At 40.2% G+C, this 19949-nt stretch overlaps 1 protein-coding gene across 1 annotated transcript; it reads right to left on the bottom strand.

Moving 5' to 3' along the window:
• Positions 1–566: 566 nt before the first annotated feature.
• On the bottom strand, positions 567–13078 carry LOC132899235 (uncharacterized). The gene is made up of 24 exons (XM_060940977.1): positions 13053–13078; positions 12879–12929; positions 12255–12633; positions 11770–11946; positions 11512–11621; positions 10405–10471; positions 10149–10243; positions 9973–10023; positions 9342–9720; positions 7670–7846; positions 7412–7521; positions 4958–5024; positions 4652–4746; positions 4476–4526; positions 3858–4236; positions 3594–3770; positions 3336–3445; positions 2867–2933; positions 2613–2707; positions 1990–2040; positions 1329–1707; positions 1053–1229; positions 812–921; positions 567–660 (listed from the first exon to the last, which is right to left on the bottom strand). The coding sequence occupies exons 2-23, from the start codon at positions 12921–12923 to the stop codon at positions 818–820; spliced, it is 3342 nt and encodes a 1113-aa protein (XP_060796960.1). The 5' UTR covers positions 12924–12929; positions 13053–13078; the 3' UTR covers positions 567–660; positions 812–817.
• Between the last annotated feature and the right edge of the window lie 6871 nt (positions 13079–19949).

The following is a 19949-nucleotide window of genomic DNA, read 5'->3' as shown; positions in this document are numbered from 1 at the left end:
TAATGAGGCTAAATCCTCTGTATAATCAGACGGCTTTAACATATACTGGTCAAAGCTACAAATTTAAAATTTTTCTCTGAATCTTAACTTGGCAGAGGATTCAAGAGAATCATAATATTTCGAGAAAGTCGGAGATGCATTACAGCTATCGTTCGCGCAAGACAGCATTTTGGATTTATATATTGGATGTATACTTTAAACTATTTTGTCACGTGGTTGCACACGAAGAATAGTTACAGCCAGGTTCCTGCCTGAACTGATAATCGCATCATTTTCTTTGGCTAATCAGACACAAGGTACACCACCACACTTGCTGCAGCAGCTGGGGATTAGGTGCCTTGCTCAAGGGCAGTTGAGCCAGTACTGCTGGTTCAGGGAATCAAACCAGTGACCTTTTGGTCCCAAAGCTGTTCTGCTAACCATTTGGCCATGGCTTCCCCTTACTACAAAGAATAGTAGGACTAAAAGTCATTACTCAACACTAGTGAGAATCCACAGTACAAGCATCAGAGTCTCTTGTGATTATAGAGAAAGTTTTTATCATCAAGTCATGACTGTGCAGATGAATTGGACAATCGAGGGTGAAATTTGGACATAAACTATTTTGGTAAGAGCAATGTTTAAGGTATCCATGTGGGTCCATCCACAGCAAGCAGCAACCTGAAGAAAGAGGGCAAGAGAGAGAGAGAATTAGGTATGTTCTTATCCTATTGTGATTTAAAGGGGTATAAATTTTGATCACAGTATAATCTAAAGTATTATAGCATGTATGTCTCCTTTTTAATAAGGACTGTTTTTCTTGCTGTCTCACCTGGACTTAGTTTTGAAGCATTTTAAACCATTCATGGCTGAGGATTTCCTCAAAGGTTGGCCGAGAGTCAGGGTCCAGGTCCAGACACCACCATATCAGATTGTAGCAACCTGTGTGTGCCGTGATAAGATATTTTAGACAGTACGTTAAGTATTGTTTTTTAAAAAAAATCAATTCATTTTGTCATGCCGGGTTTACAACTTCAACGGGTCTAAATGGTGATGCTTCGATATTTTCTCACTTGCAGACAGGCCAGAAAAGAAGTGCATCTTCTGATCAACAGTGCCGTCCTCATTATGAAAGGGCAAGTATCCGCATACCAAGTTGAACAGGAGAACGCCCAGATTCCACATGGTAGCAGGGCGACCCAAATACTCTCTTTCACATACCCACTCAGGCGGGACGCAAGGCCAAGTGCCTGAGCAAAAAGAGAGAAGGTGCATCATCAGCAATGTTGCAAAAAATGATTCTCCACTGTATTGTTTTTTATTTTGTCTCATAACTATTATGCCCTTACCTTCATAACTCGTGTAGGGGGTGTCCTTCAGCAAATCGCCACAGCCAAAGCTGATCAGCTTCACTACCAGTGTGTCAGGGTTGATGAGAAGATTCTCTAACTTGATGTCATGTTGAAGGACACCACAGTCACAGCAGTGACGAACAGCCTGAATCACCTGACGCATGATTACCTGAGCCAGTGCTTCTGACAATCGACCTTTGTGATGTTTGAGGAATTTCTGCAGATCCATGCAGGGGCTGGGTAGCTCCAAGATCAAGACATAGCCATCTGACATCTCGAACCATTCTATCAGCTCCAGCACATTCTCACAGCGAAATGGCTTGGATACCATTTCCATTAATGCTACCTCCAGAGGACGGCACAGTGTCTCTCCAGGCTGAAACACGAACAGATATGGTTAGCGTGGGTGTGGAGTGAATACATCAAAACTATGGCAAGCAGCAATGTTAAAACACAAAGGCTTGGACTGGTACTGACTTGGAACTCTATTATGGATGATAGGGAATAAAATCTGAATCTGAAACATGACTTGAAGGCAAATTGTTTTTGATTATTTTACCAGGAATGAGTAAATGGACATATAATTTGGTCTATAAAGTGGTTGTTCTTTTGACCTTATGTCGTCTCTGTAGTATCTCAGAAGCAGAAGTTTACTTACAGTGGTGATGAATTTGGTGTTCTGTCTCTTTTTCAGATATTTAATTGCAACCTGTTCACAAATACAAAACATAATTACATTTTTATTGTAAAACTTCAGCAGAAAATATGCAGTCCATAATTTTTATACAGCTCCAATTTGACATTGTTGATCAAAAGGTTGCTGATTTAATTCATGTCAGTGATTGTTATTGACACTGTTAGTTTGAGCAACCCTGTGAAACATTTTCCATTAGGAAATCATACTCGTTTAGCCCCATACTCCTAATTTCGCCAACATTTTGCTGCAAGCCTCACTTTGCAGGTGACTGGCAACAAATAGTGGAATTTCTTTATTTTGACTGGACACACAAATAAATTAGACCAAATTTTCCAGAGGTTAAACATTCAAATGAATTGAATTGGTGTCAATTACATTGTTCAGATACTAAACAGGTCCCTACCAAAAACATGATTTTCATTCTGCTGTCCCAACGTAGCATTTTACTTGTCCCGGGCAGTCGGGCAAGTGTTGTTGTCAAACCCTGTGCTTGTATCTCAGGGACTTCCATAATTTGTAATGCTGAACAAATCCTGCATTTTGTTGATCAGTGCAAATTAACTGTAGATATGGAGTCCTATTACCTGTTTGCCATCTGCGATACGGACTCCTGTGCAGGCAGTCCCGAAGCCTCTTTCTCTCAGCAACTTTCTCGGAGTGTACAGTGACTCAAACTCCTCTATTAAACAAACATTCAACTAAGTTGGAATCTCCACAGTACCTTTTGACTGCTTTATGAATTCGCTAGCTACACATTACTCAACATTCCTTCCTGGGTGAATCAAAAATGTTCATTCAATATATATATTTTTTGGGAAAATTGTGGATTCTAACATACGCCATCGTGTAATGTGGCTCTCCGGAGGAGGAAGCTGATGAGCAGGTTTCCCACTTTTCATTGGGTACTGTATAGAAAAAAGGATTGTACATCATATTTCATGTGTCATAAATATGACTTAGTATCATATTGGAAATGCCTAATATTTGACTACAAGTAATGCAAGCATGTGATGGATAACAGATTACAACTTCAGAAAGTAAAAATAAACAGTTTTACTTTAGTTTAGATACTGCAAGAAAGGTCTGCAGGTCTTAAATTAATGTGTTAGACATGTTTGGGTACATTATTTTCAGCTTAATATTTATATAGCCATAGATTACTTTGTTAATGGGTTTTTATTTTTACAAATTGATTATCTCAATACTTATCCTGCAATCTCAATACAGTATCTCAATACAATCTTTGTTACTAGTATAGCATGTTTTCACTCTTTATAATTAGGTTTATTCTCTTCTCACTGTCTAACCTTGACTTTGTTCTGAGGTTCCGTTAACCATTCATGTCTGAGGATTTCCTTGAACGTTGGCCGAGAGTGAGGGTCTCGCTCCAGGCACCAAAATATCAGATCACGGCAACCTGTTTGTAGTGATGAGAGATGTTTAGATAGAAATTACAGTTCAATGAATAATTCTGAGAATGAATGGATCTGTTTAATTAATTCTGTAAGGCAGGTTTTCCAACTTTACTATCCAGGTCTAAATGTGATGCTTTCACATTTTCTCACCTCTAGACAGATCAGGAGCCACGTGCATTTTTTGTTCAACAATGTCGTCCAAGTAATTAAAGGGCAAGTATCCACACACCAAGTTGAACAGGAGAACACCCAGACTCCAGATGGTGGCAGGACGACCCAAATACTCTCGCTCACATATCCACTCAGGAGGGAAGAAAGACCAAGTGCCTGAGTGAAAAAGATTGAAGAACCATCAGCAATGTCATAAAAATGTCACATTTTTTTATCCTGCCCAAACACCTATTATGCCCTTACCTTCATAACTCATGTAGGGGGTGTCCTTCAGCAAATCGCCACAGCCAAAGTCGATCAGCTTCACTTCCAGTGTGTCAGGGTTGATGAGAAGATTCTCTGCCTTAATGTCACGGTGAAGGACACCACAGTCACAGCAATGATGTGCAGCCTGAACCACCTGACGCATGATTATTTGAGCCAGTGGTTCTGACAGTCGACCTTCTTGACTTTTTCGGAACTGATGGAGGTCCATGCAGGGGCTGGGTCGCTCCAAGATCAAGACGTAGCCATCTGACATCTCAAACCATTCTATCAGCTCCAGCACATTCTCACAACGAAATGGCTTGGATACCATTTCCATTAATGCTACCTCCAGAGGACGGCACTGTGTCTCTCCAGGCTGAAACACGAACAGATATGGTTAGCATGGGTTTGGAGTGAATAGGTCTATGGTAAGCAGAGATTTTAAAACACAAAGGTTTAGACTGGTACTGATTCGGAAATCTATTATGGATGATACATAATTAAATCTGAGTCAAAAACATGATTGGGAGGTGAATGTTTATGACTATATTAGCACAAACAAATACATTTACATGATGGCTTCTCTGGAGTATCTCAGAAGTAAAGTTTACTTACAATGGTGATGAACTTGTCATGTTGATGCTTGGCCACATATTTCATGACAACCTTTTAAAACACATAACACATAATTATGTTCTAATATAAAACCTCAGTGTGAAATATACAGTCCATAAATTGTAATACATTGTGTTGATTAATGCAAATTAACTGTCGATGCGGAGTCCTATTACCTGTTTGCCATCTGCATTACGGACTCCTGCGCAGGCAGTCCCAAAACCTCCTTCTCCCAGCATCTCTCCCAGAGTGTACAGTGACTCAAACACCTCTGTTAAACAAACAGACAATCATTCAATTAAGTAGGAATCTCCACAGTACCTTTTGACTGCTTTATGAATTCGCTAACTACACATTACTGTACATTCCTTGCTGAATCAAATATATATGAATATAAATATGTATATTTATATGATTCATGAAATATATTAATCAAATGTTCAATATATATATTTTTGGGAAGATGGTGGATTCTGACATACCCCATTGTGTAATATGGCTCTCCGGAGGAGTTAGTTGATGAGCAGGTTTCTCACTTTTCTTTGGGTTCTGTACAGAAAAAAGGATTGTACATCGTATTTCAAGTGGCACAAATAGGATTTAGTATCATATTGGAAATGCCTAATATTTGAGTACAAGTAATGCAAGCACTTGATGGCTAATAGATTACAACCCCGATTCCAAAAAAGTTGGGACAAAGAACAAATTGTAAATAAAAACGGAATGCAATGATGTGGGAGTTTCAAAATTCCATATTTTATTCAGAATAGAACATAGATGACATGTCAAATGTTGAAACTGAGAAAATGTATCATTTAAAGAGAAAAATTAGGTGATTTTAAATTTCATGACAACACATCTCAAAAAAGTTGGGACAAGGCCATGTTTACCACTGTGAGACATCCCCTTTTCTCTTTACAACAGTCTGTAAACGTCTGGGGACTGAGGAGACAAGTTGCTCAAGTTTAGGGATAGGAATGTTAATTCATTCTTGTCTAATGTAGGATTCTAGTTGCTCAACTGTCTTAGGTCTTTTTTGTCGTATCTTCCGTTTTATAATGCACCAAATGTTTTCTATGGGTGAAAGATCTGGACTGCAGGCTGGCCAGTTCAGTACCCGGACCCTTCTTCTACGCAGCCATGATGCTGTAATTGATGCAGTATGTGGTTTGGCATTGTCATGTTGGAAAATGCAAGGTCTTCCCTGAAAGAGACGTCGTCTGGATGGGAGCATATGTTGCTCTAGAACCTGGATATACCTTTCAGCATTGATGGTGTCTTTCCAGATGTGTAAGCTGCCCATGCCACACACACTAATGCAACCCCATACCATCAGAGATGCAGGCTTCTGAACTGAGCGCTGATAACAACTTGGGTCGTCCTTCTCCTCTTTAGTCCGAATGACACGGCGTCTCTGATTTCCATAAAGAATTTCAAATTTTGATTCGTCTGACCACAGAACAGTTTTCCACTTTGCCACAGTCCATTTTAAATGAGCCTTGGCCCAGAGAAGACGTCTGCGCTTCTGGATCATGTTTAGATACGGCTTCTTCTTTGAACTATAGAGTTTTAGTTGGCAACGGCAGATGGCACAGTGAATTGTGTTCACAGATAATGTTCTCTGGAAATATTCCTGAGCCCATTTTGTGATTTCCAATACAGAAGCATGCCTGTACGTGATGCAGTGCCGTCTAAGGGCCCAAAGATCACGGGCACCCAGTATGGTTTTCCAGCCCTGACCCTTACGCACAGAGATTCTTCCAGATTCTCTGAATCTTTTGATGATATTATGCACTGTAGATGATGATATGTTCAAACTCTTTGCAATTTTACACTGTCGAACTCCTTTCTGATATTGCTCCACTATTTGTCCCAACTTTTTTGAGATGTGTTGCTGTCATGAAATTTCAAATGAGCCAATATTTGGCATGAAATTTCAAAATGTCTCACTTTCGACATTTGATATGTTGTCTATGTTCTATTGTGAATACAATATCAGTTTTTGAGATTTGTAAATTATTGCATTCCGTTTTTATTTTCAATTTGTACTTTGTCCCAACTTTTTTGGAATCGGGGTTGTACAACTTCAGAAAGTAAATATGAACAGCTTTTACTTTAGTTTAGATACTGCAAGAAAGGTCTGCAAGTCTTAAACTAACATGTCAGACATAACTGTTAACATTATTTTCAGCTTAATATTTATATAGCCATTTATTCTATCCACGTTGACTGGGTATGAGCAATTGCGCGCTCTGATTGGCTACTCTACTACTAGGCTATCAGGTCATATACCGTGAGTAGAGAAAAACAAAATGCCAGAGCGTGTTGCTCAACCAAGCAAGGATGAAATAAACACTCTACTCGAAAACAAAAACCCAACAAATGCAAAAAAGCAACAAAATCTGGAATAAAAGTATTTGATGGTAAGAACATATCTTTTGTTTACATTCTAAGTGGAAATGATTTTGTCGGACATTTGTATAAAGTTTTTATTTATCGAATTTCCAACAATAAAAATAAAAGTGCTCTGTTTCTCAAAATCCAGTGAATGTGGATATAATAAAACAGTTATTCTAATCAATCTCGTTGTATATGGCTTATAGCCAACTCGGTGCTATGTGTCTTGTTGGCTATCAGCTCGTATATGACTCGATTTTGTGGAACAATTGTTCAATAGACAGTGTACAGTGTACTTTGTTAATGGTTTTTTAAACACGTTAGACATATTTGTTAACATTATTTTCAGCTTAACATTGATAAAGCCATCTAGCCAGTGTACAGTGTACTTTGTCTGTTAATGGGTTTTTATTTTTACAAATGGATTATCTCAATACTTATCCCTCAATCTCAATACAGTATCTCAATACAATCTCTGTTACTAGTATAGCATGTTTTCACTCTTTATAATTAGGTTTATTCTCTTCTCACTGTCTAACCTTGCCATTGTTCTGAGGTTCCGTTAACCATTCATGTCTGAGGATTTCCTTGAACGCTGGCCGAGAGTGAGGGTCTCGCTCCAGACACCAAAATATCAGATCACGGCAACCTGTTTGTAGTGATGAGAGAGACGTTTAGATAGAAATTATTGTTCAAAGATTAATTGAGAATGAATGGATCTGTTTAATTAATTCTGTAAGGCAGGTTTTCCAACTTTACTATCCAGGTCTAAATGTGATGCTTTCACATTTTCTCACCTCTAGACAGATCAGAAGCGATGTGCATTTTTTGTTCAACAATGTCGTCCAAGTAATTAAAGGGCAAGTATCCACACACCAAGCTGAACAGGAGAACACCCAGACTCCAGATGGTGGCAGGACGACCCAAATACTCTCGCTCACATATCCACTCAGGAGGGAAGAAAGACCAAGTGCCTGAGTGAAAAAGAGAGAAGAACCATCAGCAATGTCACAAAAATGTCACATTTTTTATTCTGTCCAGAGAGACCTATCATCCGAAGAGAGCTCTGAAGAGAGAGCGCCATTTTGCTAGAAACAATACACCGAAGAAGCTACACTGGTTCAAACTTTTTCTACTGCCTGAAAGGTACAAAAGTGTCTAAAGATCTTGGAAATTGGATGTGCAAGGTTCAATGAGTGACGGGCTAATTTGGTCTGCTCAGCGGTCAGGTTTTTTTTTTTTTTTTTAAGGTATGGACCCTTTTCACGTGACGTCACGACAAACGCGGCCGCCATTTTGGACATGTACTACCAGTAGTTTACCACAGCCAACATTGAGGAACGGCAGCAAAGAAAGTGTTTATTTTCAGCAAGACTTCCATCATGCCACTATATTGTTGTGCACCTGGATGTAGTAACCATCAACAAACAAGGCAAGGGTTATCATTTTATCGGATCCCCATAGATGCTGACCGACGGAGAAGACGGATAGCGGCATACCAACACTTGTGTAGTGACCACTTTGTTGGAGGTAAGACAAATAAAATTAGCCAGAAAAAGCATTACATTGCTGTTAACATTCCATTCTAGTTTACTGTAATTATGATCTGGCAGCTATTTACACCGGATCCAGTGTAAATAGCTGCCGGAGCCAACGTCCGAGGTTCCGGAGCGCGCTAGCTCGCGGCCGGCCGGAGCGCGCTCCGGCAAGCTCGGACGTTGGCTCCGGCAGCTATTTACACTGGATCCGGTGTAAATAGCTGCCAGATCATAATTACAGTAAACTAGTAAATACAGTTTTCTGCATCTCGCTCCTTTTTCTTTTATGTTTGTCGCCTTCCTCGCATTCAAACCGATTCGAGCCGAAGTCCACTACATGTCCAAAATGGCGGTCACGTTTACGAAGGTCACGTGACTGAAAAGGGTCTTATAGCTGGTCTGCTGTCGAGTTTGATACCAAGAAGGCATCTTCACCAGTCCACTGAAGTAGAAGTTCAGCATAGATCCTCAGAGTCCACAACAGTATAAAGGTTTTGTGAAGAGGAAATTCCAATTTGCTGGATGGCGAGTCAGACTAATTTATCGGAAGTTGGATTTCCTTTCCTTCCCTTGCTCCGTGGTGTCATAGGACAACACTGACATTGACACAAATTTACTGGGCCCCAATGATAAAACTGAAACTAAAGCTCAAAGACTAAGGGGCCAAAAGTTTTTTTTTCCCCTTTTGTGCGCACTTTATTATTTTTATTTGTTTATTATTTATTTTGGCTAATAGACAAGTTGTTGTTGTTACTGTGAAATAATACACGTTTATTCAAATTCATTCCTGTGTGTAACTCTTAATATTGCTATTCATCTGTAGGGCTCCTAGGTGTTCTTAAAATCATCTGATACTGGTTCATATTGAGTCATGTAAATTTATTAACAGTGTAACCAGGGTTACATGTCCCAACACCTATTACGCCCTTACCTTCATAACTCGTGTAGGGGGTGTCCTTCAGCAAATCGCCGCAGCCAAAGTTGAACAGCTTCACTTCCAGTGTGTCAGGGTTGATGAGAAGATTCTCTGCCTTAATATCACGGTGAAGGACACCACAGTCACAGCAATGATGTGCAGCCTGAACCACCTGACGCATGATTATTTGAGCCAGTGGTTCTGACAGTCGACCTTCTTGACTTTTTCGGAACTGATGGAGGTCCATGCAGGGGCTGGGTCGCTCCAAGATCAAGACGTAGCCATCTGACATCTCAAACCATTCTATCAGCTCCAGCACATTCTCACAACGAAACGGCTTGGATACCATTTCCATTAATGCTACCTCCAGAGGACGGCACTTTGTCTCTCCAGGCTGAAACACGAACAGATATGGTTAGCATGGGTGTGGAGTGAATAGGTCTAAACTATGGTAAGCAGATATTTGAAATAACACAAAGGTTTGGACTGGTACTGATTCGGGACTCTATTATGGAAGATATATTATAATATCTGAGTTGAAAACATGATTGGGAGGTCAATTGTTTATAACTACGTTAGCACAAACAAGTACTGTACATTTACATTATGGTTTTTCTGGAGTATCTCAGAAGTAAAGTTTACTTACAATGGTGATGAACTTGTCATGTTCATGCTTGGCCACATATTTCATGGCAACCTTTTCACACACATAGCACATAATTATGTTCTGATGTAAAACCTCAGTAGGAAATATACAGTCTGTAAGATGTAATACATTGTGCTGATCAGTGCAAATTAACTGTAGATGTGGAGTCCTATTACCTGTTTGCCATCTGCATTACGGACTCCTGCGCAGACAGTCCCAAAAACTCCTTCTCCCAGCATGTCTCCTGGAGTGTACAGTGACTCAAACACCTCTGTTAAACAAACAGACAATCATTCAATTAAGTAGGAATCTCCACAGTACCTTTTGACTGCTTTATGAATTCGCTAACTACACATTACTGTACATTCCTTGCTGTGTGAATCAAAAATGTTCAATATATTCTTGGAGGGAAAATGGTGGATTCTAACATACCCCATCGTGTAATGTGGCTCTCCAGAGGGGGAAGATGAAGAGCCGGTTTCTGAATTTTCATTAGGTCCTGTACAGAAAAAAGGATTGTACATCATGAATTCATGTGTCATAAATATGATTTAGTATCATATTGGAAATGCCTAATATTTGACTACATGTAATGCAAGTACTTGATTGCTAATAGATTACAACTTCGGAAAGTAAATTTAAACACCTTTTAGTTTAGTTTAGATACTGCAAGAAAGGTCTGCAAGTCTTAAAGTGCCATTCCACCATTGGATGTATTCTTTGGCATAAAATACAATATATTTTATGACAACATGACTAGACAGAGAAATCTTTTAGCTTCAAAATGATATATCAAACATTATTTTTTGACAACGACAAGTATATTAATTTTGCGACCAAAGTCACCTACCCTTTTAATTTCCGCGCGTGATGTCATCAGCAGGTTCCCCTTCTTGTGTACGACGTCACGTGTGACGTGGCACAGATTATCAGCAATGGTGGATAGAACGCGATTTCCACTTGTTGATTGCTGTGCCGATATTCACCATCGACCGTCTCCTTTGGGCATCACTTGCTATTTTCCTTCGCTTCTTTTCCGAAGCTGACAATCGCGTTCTATCCGCCATTGCTAATAATCTGTGCCATGTCACACGTGACATGGTACACAAGAAGGGGAACCTGCCGATGACATCACGTTTCACTACCGCGCGGAAATTAAAAGGGTAGGTGACTTTGGTCGCAAAATTAATATACTTGTCGTTGTCAAAAAATTATGTTTGATATATCATTTTGAAGCTAAAAGATTTCTCTGTCTAGTCATGTTGTCATAAAATATATTGTATTTTATGCCAAAAAAATATATCCAATGGTGGAATGGCACTTTAAATTAACATGTTAGACATGTTTGGGTACATTACTTTCAGCTTAATATTTATATAGTCATAGATTACTTTGTCTGTTAATGGGTTTTTATTTTTACAGATTGATTATCTCAATACTTATCCCGCAATCTCAATAGTGTCTCAATACAATCTCTGTTACTAGTATAGCATGTTTTCACTCTTTATAATTAGGTTTATTCTCTTCTCACTGTCTAACCTTGACTTTGTTCTGAGGTTCCGTTAACCATTCATGTCTGAGGATTTCCTTGAACGTTGGCCGAGAGTGAGGGTCTCGCTCCAGACACCAAAATATCAGATCACGGCAACCTGTTTGTAGTGATGAGAGATGTTTAGATAGAAATTACAGTTCAATGAATAATTCTGAGAATGAATGGATCTGTTTAATTAATTCTGTAAGGCAGGTTTTCCAACTTTACTATCCAGGTCTAAATGTGATGCTTTCACATTTTCTCACCTCTAGACAGATCAGGAGCCACGTGCATTTTTTGTTCAACAATGTCATCCAAGTAATTAAAGGGCAAGTATCCACACACCAAGCTGAACAGGAGAACACCCAGACTCCAGATGGTGGCAGGACGACCCAAATACTCTCGCTCACATATCCACTCAGGAGGGAAGAAAGACCAAGTGCCTGAGTGAAAAAGAGAGATCAGCAATGTCACAAAAATGTCACGTTTTTTATCCTGTCCAAACACCTGTTATACCCTGTGGCAGCTTGGGCGTGGTCAAGCATCAGTTTGTGAATCGAGCAGGGCCAGGGAAGGTGAGTGGCAAAGTCATTACACCTGTTGTCAATTGATGTTGTGTGTGTGTGTGAATAAGTTTAGTAAAGCTGAAAAGCAACAAAAATAGTTAAAATAAAGCCTGTGTTGACACCGTTTCCCGCACGTCCATGCTTCAGTATTCCTCCCATGTCGGAGCCATACTACATGCTTTTACCTTCATAACTCGTGTAGGGGGTGTCCTTCAGCAAATCACCACAGCCAAAGTCAATCAGCTTCACTACCAGTGTGTCAGTGTTGACGAGAAGATTCTCTGCCTTGATGTCACGGTGAAGGACACCACAGTCACAGCAATGGCGTGCGGCCTGAACCACCTGACGCATGATTATTTGAGCCAGTGGTTCTGACAGTCGACATTTGTAACTTTTTTGGAACTGATAGAGGTCCATGCAGGGGCTGGGTCGCTCCAAGATCAAGACATAGCCATCGGACATCTCGAACCATTCTATCAGCTCCAGCACATTCTCACAGCGATACGGCTTGGATACCATTTGCATTAAAGCTACCTCCCGAGGGAAGCGCTGTGTCTGTCCAGGCTGAAACACGAACAGATATAGTTAGCATGGGTTTAGAGTGAATAGGCCAAAACTATGGTAAGCAGAGATTTTAAAACACAAAGGCTTGGACTGGTACTGACTCAGAAATCTATTATGGATGATCCATAATAAAATCTGGGTCTAAATCATGATTGGGAGGTGAATTGTTTATGACTATGTTGGCACAAACAAGTAAATTTACACCATGGCTTCTCTGGAGTATCTCAGAAGTAACGTTTACTTACAATGGTGATGAACTTGTCATGCTGATCCTTGTCTAAATATTTCATGGCAACCTTTTCACACATATAACACAATTACATTCTTATATAAAACCTCAGTAGGGAATATACAGTCCATAAGTTGTAATGCATTGTGTTGTTCAGTGCAAATTAACTGTAGATGTGGAGTCCTATTACCTGTTTGCCATCTGCATTACGGACTCCTTCGCAGACAGTCCCAAAACCTCCTTCTCCCAGCATCTCTCCCGGAGTGTACAGTGAGTCAAACACCTCTGTTAAACAAACAGACAATCATTCAATGAAGTGAAACTGAACTAAGAATGAAAGTGCTTCATGTTCTTTGTCTTCTCTTGCAGAAGACAGTAATGAATGAGACATGTGTTGTCAATGTCTCAGCTACCTTGAACATGAGTACCTGCTAAAATCAGTACATTTTTAACACAAAAAGTAATCAGAAAGGGAGTGAAAGGTACACATATTTTCTACCCACTTTATAATCGATCAGGTGAATCAGTTGTCTTAACAAGAGAACTTTCAATGAATAAATGTTCACCTTACACACTCTGCATGTTCAGTGTCTCTACACTTTGCAGTATTTTTGAAAAATCAATCCGAAATCATCTTTCCACCTAGCTAAGCTCTGATCCTTTCTGTCTTTTACCCAGAAAATGAATGTATGCTGTAGGTAAATATGATCCGATAAGCTTATAAAATTTTAATAAAATTTAATTGGTGCAAATACAATTCCAGTTCCAAAAATGTGGGACATTGTGTAAAATGTCGATAAAAAAACAGAATATGATGATTTGCAAGCCCCATATTTCATTGCAAATAGTACAAAGACAACATATCACATGTTGAAGCTGATAATTTTTTGTTATTGTTTTTTTGAAAAATATATGATCATTTTGAATTTGATGTCAGCAACACATTTCAGAAAAGTTAGGACTTTTCAGTTCAGTTAAGTTCAGTTAAGACTGAACAAGTTATGTAATGCTAAAAATAAAAAATAAAAAATAAATCCTAATTTGGCTAATTGGCAACAGGTCAATAACATGATTGGGTATAAAAAGAGCATCCCAGAGAGACTCAGTCTCTCAGAAGTAAAGATGGGGAGGGGTTCACCGCTCTGTGAAAGACTGCATGGGCAAACAATGCAACAATTTAAGAATAATGTTCCTCAATGTAAACTTGCAAAGAATTTGGGGATCACATCATCTATGGTACATAATATCATTAAAAGATTCAGAGAATCTGGAGAAATCTCTGTATGCAAGAGACAAGAATGAAAACTGATATTGGATGCTTGTGATCTTCAGGCCCTCAGGCGACACTGCATTAAAAGCAGATGCGTGTCTGTAGTGGAAATCACTGTATGGGCTCAAGAACACTTCAGAAAACCATCGTCTGGGAAAACAGTTCATTACTGCATCCACAAATGCAAGTGAAAACCAGATATAAACAATATCCAGAAACACTGCCACTTTCTCTGGGCCCGAGCTCTTTTACGGTGGACTGAGGCGAAGTGGAAAATTGTCCCGAGCTCTGATGAATCAAAAGTAGAAATTCTTTTTAGAAATCATGGACACCGTGTCCTCCAGGCTAAGGAGGAGAGGGACCATCCGGCTTGTTATCAGTGCACAGTTCAAAAGCCAGCATCTGTGATGGTATGAGGGTGCACACGACACTGTACATGACATTGGTAACTCGTACATCTAGGAAGGCATCATTAATGCTGAATGATATATACATATTTCAGAGCAATATGCTGCCATCCAGACAAAATCTTTTTCAGAGAAAGCCTTCCTTCTTTCAGCACAACAATGCCAAACCACTTTCTGCACATATTAAAACTGCATGGCTCCATAGTAAAAGAGTCCAGGCGCTAAACTGGCCTGCCTGCAGTCCAGACCTGTCTCCCATTTAAAACAATTGATGCATTATGAAGCACAAAATATGACAAAGGTGACCCGCAAACTGTTCAGCAACTGAAATTAGGACAATGTTTCTCTTTCAAAACTACAGCAATTGGTCTCCATAGTTCCCAAACATTTACAGAGTGTTGTTAAAAGTAGAGACGAAGCAGCACAGTGGTAAACATGCACTTGTCCCAACTTTTTTGAAATGTGTTGCTGACATCAAATTCAAAATGAGCATCCATCCATCCATTATCTGTAGCCACTTATCCTGTACCAGGTCACAGGCAAGCTGGAGCTTATCCCAGCTGACTATGGGTGAGAGGCAGTGTACACCCTGGACAAGTCGCCAGGTCATTGCAGGGCCAACATATGGAGACAAACAACCATTCACACCTACGGTCAATTTCAAGCTACCAATTAGCCTAACCTGTATGTCTTTAGACTGTGGGAGAGACCGAAGCACCTGGAGGAAACCCATGCAGACATGGGGAGAACATGCAAACTCCACACAGAAAGGCACTGGGCTTGAACCCAGAACCTTCTTGCTGTTAGGCAACAGTGCTAACCACTACACCACAGTACCGCCCAAAATGAGCATATATTTTTCAAAAAACAACAACATTTCTCAGTTTCAACATTTGATCTGTTGTCTTTGTACTATTTTCAATGATATATAGGGTTTCCGATATTTGCAAATCATCATATTCTGTTTTTTATTTACCTTTTACACAGTGTCCCAAATGTATGGAATTGGGGTTGTATATAAATCTAAACGATTCGACTTTTTTGTAATGTAAATTGTTAAAGAGCTGACAGATCTGTGCTGACAAATCATTATTAATTATCTGGGGGAAAAAAAACACATTCTTAGATTTCAGTGTAGTTTTGGGCTCCCATCATCCTCTTAAACACAGCATACCACCAACATGTCTCTCTCTACAACTCATTTTTAAGGAGTTATCAGTTCACAAACTTTCTTTGATTCATAAATGTTCATTACAGTTTTTTTGTGCACATGGTGGATTCTAACATACCCCATGGTGTAATGTGGAATTTCATACATGGACGTAGGAGATGGAACATCTCAGTAGTCAAAAGGCCACTTTCTGAGTCTTTCATCTTAAACACATCATTTGCATGCAGCTGACGAAGATTTATCAGCCACTCGGGTTCCTTTCCCTTCCCTTGGTGTAGTCTCTCAGACAGCTACAAGACAGACAGGGCAAGTAAATTGGTGATAAAGACAATATTTTGCATTTAAAACCTTGAAAGTGTTTCACAACTATTGATAATTTGTTTGATATTTACCGCAATGGTCAGTTCCATCGTGGTCTTTGTGATTTCATGTGGGAAAGTAGCAATTGCTCTAGCGATGGTCTTGCAGTAGTCAAAGGCTTGATCAACAAGGCCAGACTCTGCGAGCCTGCTGGCGTGATAGTATTTGTAGATCTAAGACAGACAGTCATTCAATCTTAGGCTACATCCACACGACAACGGCAACGAGATTTTTTTTCACGTCCACATGGGCAACGGATCAGTAAAATATCAGGTACATATGGCAACGCAACGCTTGCTGAAAACGATGCAATACACATGCCACACCTCTACGTGCACTGTAAGACGGTCCCATCGGAGACACCAGAACAATAGAAGAAGTAGACACATGCGCATAAACCCCTTCTTCTGTAGCATCAGCCACATAAAGTTTTGATTATTAATCAGTAGCGTAAAACGAAAGACGCGGAAAGAGGAATGAATGGGGGTAGATGGAAGCCAGTACGCCAACATTCTGATATCCTCCAGAATTCTTTAATGGTCCAGAATAAATTGAATGCTACATGTTGATGGATTACTTTGTTCTTCTACGCTCTTTTTGAGGAATGTATTGTCGGACTTAAACCAACATCTGAAGAGGTGAGATCGCTCCTTTTTTTTCCCCTATTTTTGCTGGCGGGATTGTTTTTGTTTTTGGAAAGCAGTGAAAATATTTTGTAAGCGCGTTTCATGAACCAAGTTATAGGATTTGTTGACAACTCGCATCGAGTTCATTACACTTCTACCCGGCGTGAAGCACTGACAGTCATGTGGTTGTGATGTCATCATAAACAAATCCGTTCTACTCATCCAGACGACTTCACAACGGCGCCATTGCCAGATTTTTCCACTCTGGAACCCGTTCTCAAAAGATTTCATTTTGGGGCACCCAAAACACCAGTGCTGTGTGGACGACAGGCTGAAATGATAAACAATTTTATCAGATTCACCTGAATCCGTTGCCGTGTGGACAGGGCCTTAGTATAATGATTCATACTTAAATTCAGCCCATCAATATTAAAAAGAAGGAAAGAGAAAGTCCAACCTGGAAGTTTGGCTGAGCGAATCCTGAGGTCAGGAAGCAGAAGTATTCATACACCTCAGTTCGCTCAATGGCTTCCCTCACAGCTGATTGGCTGACGGGCAAACTGGTACAAAGAGCAAGTCAACAAGATGTCATCTTCTGGATCAGCCAAGCACAATCTCTCTCTTACCCACCCACCCACCCACACACCCACACACACACACACACACACAAAAAAAAATACCTGTCACAGCCAATGAGCTCAAAGCTGAATCCTTGATATGGTTCCAGCACCTCCAGCGCCACCACATAGCAAATATGTGCTGCATAGGTCAGTCCTTTGGAGTCTGCAGATGAAAGATCAAACATCTGGGTCAGTCAAACAGTTAACAGTTAATGATATGATGACAACAACTGAAGGTCAAAAAGTACTGTTACTGATCCATACCAAGCGTTTCTCCCATTTTAACCACAGCATTCAAGATGTCATCTTCTGGATCAGCCAAGCACAACAGTTGCGCCAGAGGAAGACACCAGTCATCCTGGTTCTTCCCACCCCTTAGCTGTAGCAGGAATTGTCATGTAAAAAATAAAAAAACACAAAAAATACACAGTTGCAATATACAATACAGACACATCAGGTGATGCTGATGTGTTATTAAACAAACATTTGATACCTTGTTCCTCAGAGGTATGTAACCTTTGAAGAGGACTGTAGCGACTTCAGCCAGCAATACATTCTGTAAAAGAAACATCTTTAACTTACACATTTACTGTAGGTAAATTTATTCATTTATGCACTTACAATTCAGAAAAATTTTGCCTTCTTGCAGATAAAACAACTTGATACATTTATTGTAAGTAATTGTGCTTAAACAATCGCCGCATAAAAAACTACAACACTTACTCCATTTTTATTGCACATAAGCTCCATAATCTTCCAAAAGAAATAGGCCTCCTTTTGGTTAGGTTCATCCAAATGTTGAAGACACTGCTGGGATTTGGTCTGGATAAAATGAAGCAAGCCTTTCACCTTCATAGTTTTGCTGCAACAGGTCAATATGGATTACTGCACATACACTTTGATAACCTGGTGATGTGTTTCCAAACATTACTGCTGAAACAGCCTGCATATTTAATGTTCAGTTTGTGTGTAGTATATGAGAGGAGAAAGAAGGCCTCACCTCATCAAAGGGCCAGGAAAAGACATGTCGTACCCATCAGGCAGGTAATTGCCGTCACCGTGAGAGTTCCTGCCATCTCCTGGAGTAAAATCTCAGCTAGTAAGGCTACAGAGTAAGAACCTGGCTCATATAAATGCTATAACTTTGGGGGTATGTGTACAGTGTCTTGCAAAAGTATTCATCCCCCTTGGTGTTTGTCCTGGTTTGTCGCATTAAAAGCTGGAATTAAAATGGATTTTTTTTGGGGGGGGGAGGGGTAGCACCATTTGATGTACACAACATGCCTACCACTGTAAAGGTGCAAATTGTTGTTTTATTGTGACACAAACAATAATTAAGATGAAAAAAACAGAAATCTGGAATGTGCATAGGTATTCACCCCCTTTCATATGAAACCCCTAAATAAGAGCTGGTCCAACCAATTCACTTCATCAGTCACATAATTAGTTGATGAAGATTCACCTGTGTGCAATCAAACTGTCATATATGATCTGTCACATGATGTCTGTATAAATCAACCTGTTCTGGAAGGACCCTGACTCTGCAACACTACTAAGAAAGCAACATGAAAACCAAGAAGCACTCCAAACAGGTCAGAGACAAAGTTGTGAAGAAGTATGGATCAAGGTTGGGTTATAAAAAAAATATCCCAAACTTTGAATAGCCCAGGGAGCACCATTAAATCCATCCATTATCTGTAGCCGCTTATCCTGTACAGGGTCGCAGGCAAGCTGGAGCCTATCCCAGCTGACTATGGGCAAGAGGCGGGGTACACCCTGGACAAGTCACCAGGTCATCACAGGGCTGACACATAGACACAGACAACCATTCACACTCACATTCATACCTACGGTCAATTTAGAGTCACCAGTTAACCTAACCTGCATGTCTTTGGACTGTAGAGGAAACCCACACAGACACGGGGAGAACATGCAAACTCCACACAGAAAGGCCCTCATTGGCTGCTGGGCTTGAACCCAGGACCTTCTTGCTGTGAGGCAACAGTGCTAACCACTACACCACCGTGCCACCCACCAATAAATCCCTTATAGCAAAATGGAAAGAATATCTCAGCACTACAAACCTGACAAGAGAAGGCTGCCCACCAAAACTCACAGACCGGGCAAGGAGGGCATTAATCAGAGATGCAACAAAGACTGATAACACTGAAGGAGCTGCAAAGATCCACAGTGGAGATGGGAGTATCTGTCCATAGGACCACTTTAAGCTGTACACTCCACAGAGCAAGGCTTTATGGAAGAGTGGACAGAAAAAAGTCATTGCTTAAGAAAACACATTTGGAGTTTGCCCAACAGCATGTGGTAGACTCTCCAAACACATGGAAGAAGATTCTCTGGTCAAATGAGACTAAAATTGATCTTTTTGGCCATCACAGGAAATGCCACGTGTGGCGCAAACCCAACACCCTGAGAATACCATTCCTACAGTGAAGCATGGTGGTGGCAGCATCATGCTGTGGGGACATTTTTCATCTGCAGGGACAGGAAAGCTGGTCAGGACTGAAGGAAAGATGGATGGCACTAAATACAGGGCAATTCTGGAGGAAGACCTGTTTGAGTCAGCCAGAGGTTTGAGACTGGGATGAAGGTTCACGTTCCAGCAGGACAATGAC

Source organism: Neoarius graeffei, chromosome 15 (assembly GCF_027579695.1).
Source record: "Neoarius graeffei isolate fNeoGra1 chromosome 15, fNeoGra1.pri, whole genome shotgun sequence".
NCBI classification, from domain to species: domain Eukaryota; kingdom Metazoa; phylum Chordata; class Actinopteri; order Siluriformes; family Ariidae; genus Neoarius; species Neoarius graeffei.
Note: the sequence above shows the minus strand (reverse complement) of the source record. Positions and strands in the feature narration are given on the sequence as shown.

Excerpts from the sequence above, each read along its gene's own strand:
- LOC132899235 (XM_060940977.1), bottom strand. The coding sequence starts at position 12,923 with ATGAAATATTTAGACAAGGATCAGCATGACAAGTTCATCACCATT. Across the intron at positions 3,771-3,857 it reads CCCCTACATGAGTTATGAAG|GCACTTGGTCTTTCTTCCCT; the intron begins GTAAGGGCATAA and ends TTTTTCACTCAG. Across the intron at positions 2,041-2,612 it reads GTATCGCAGATGGCAAACAG|GTTGCAATTAAATATCTGAA; the intron begins GTAATAGGACTC and ends ATTTGTGAACAG.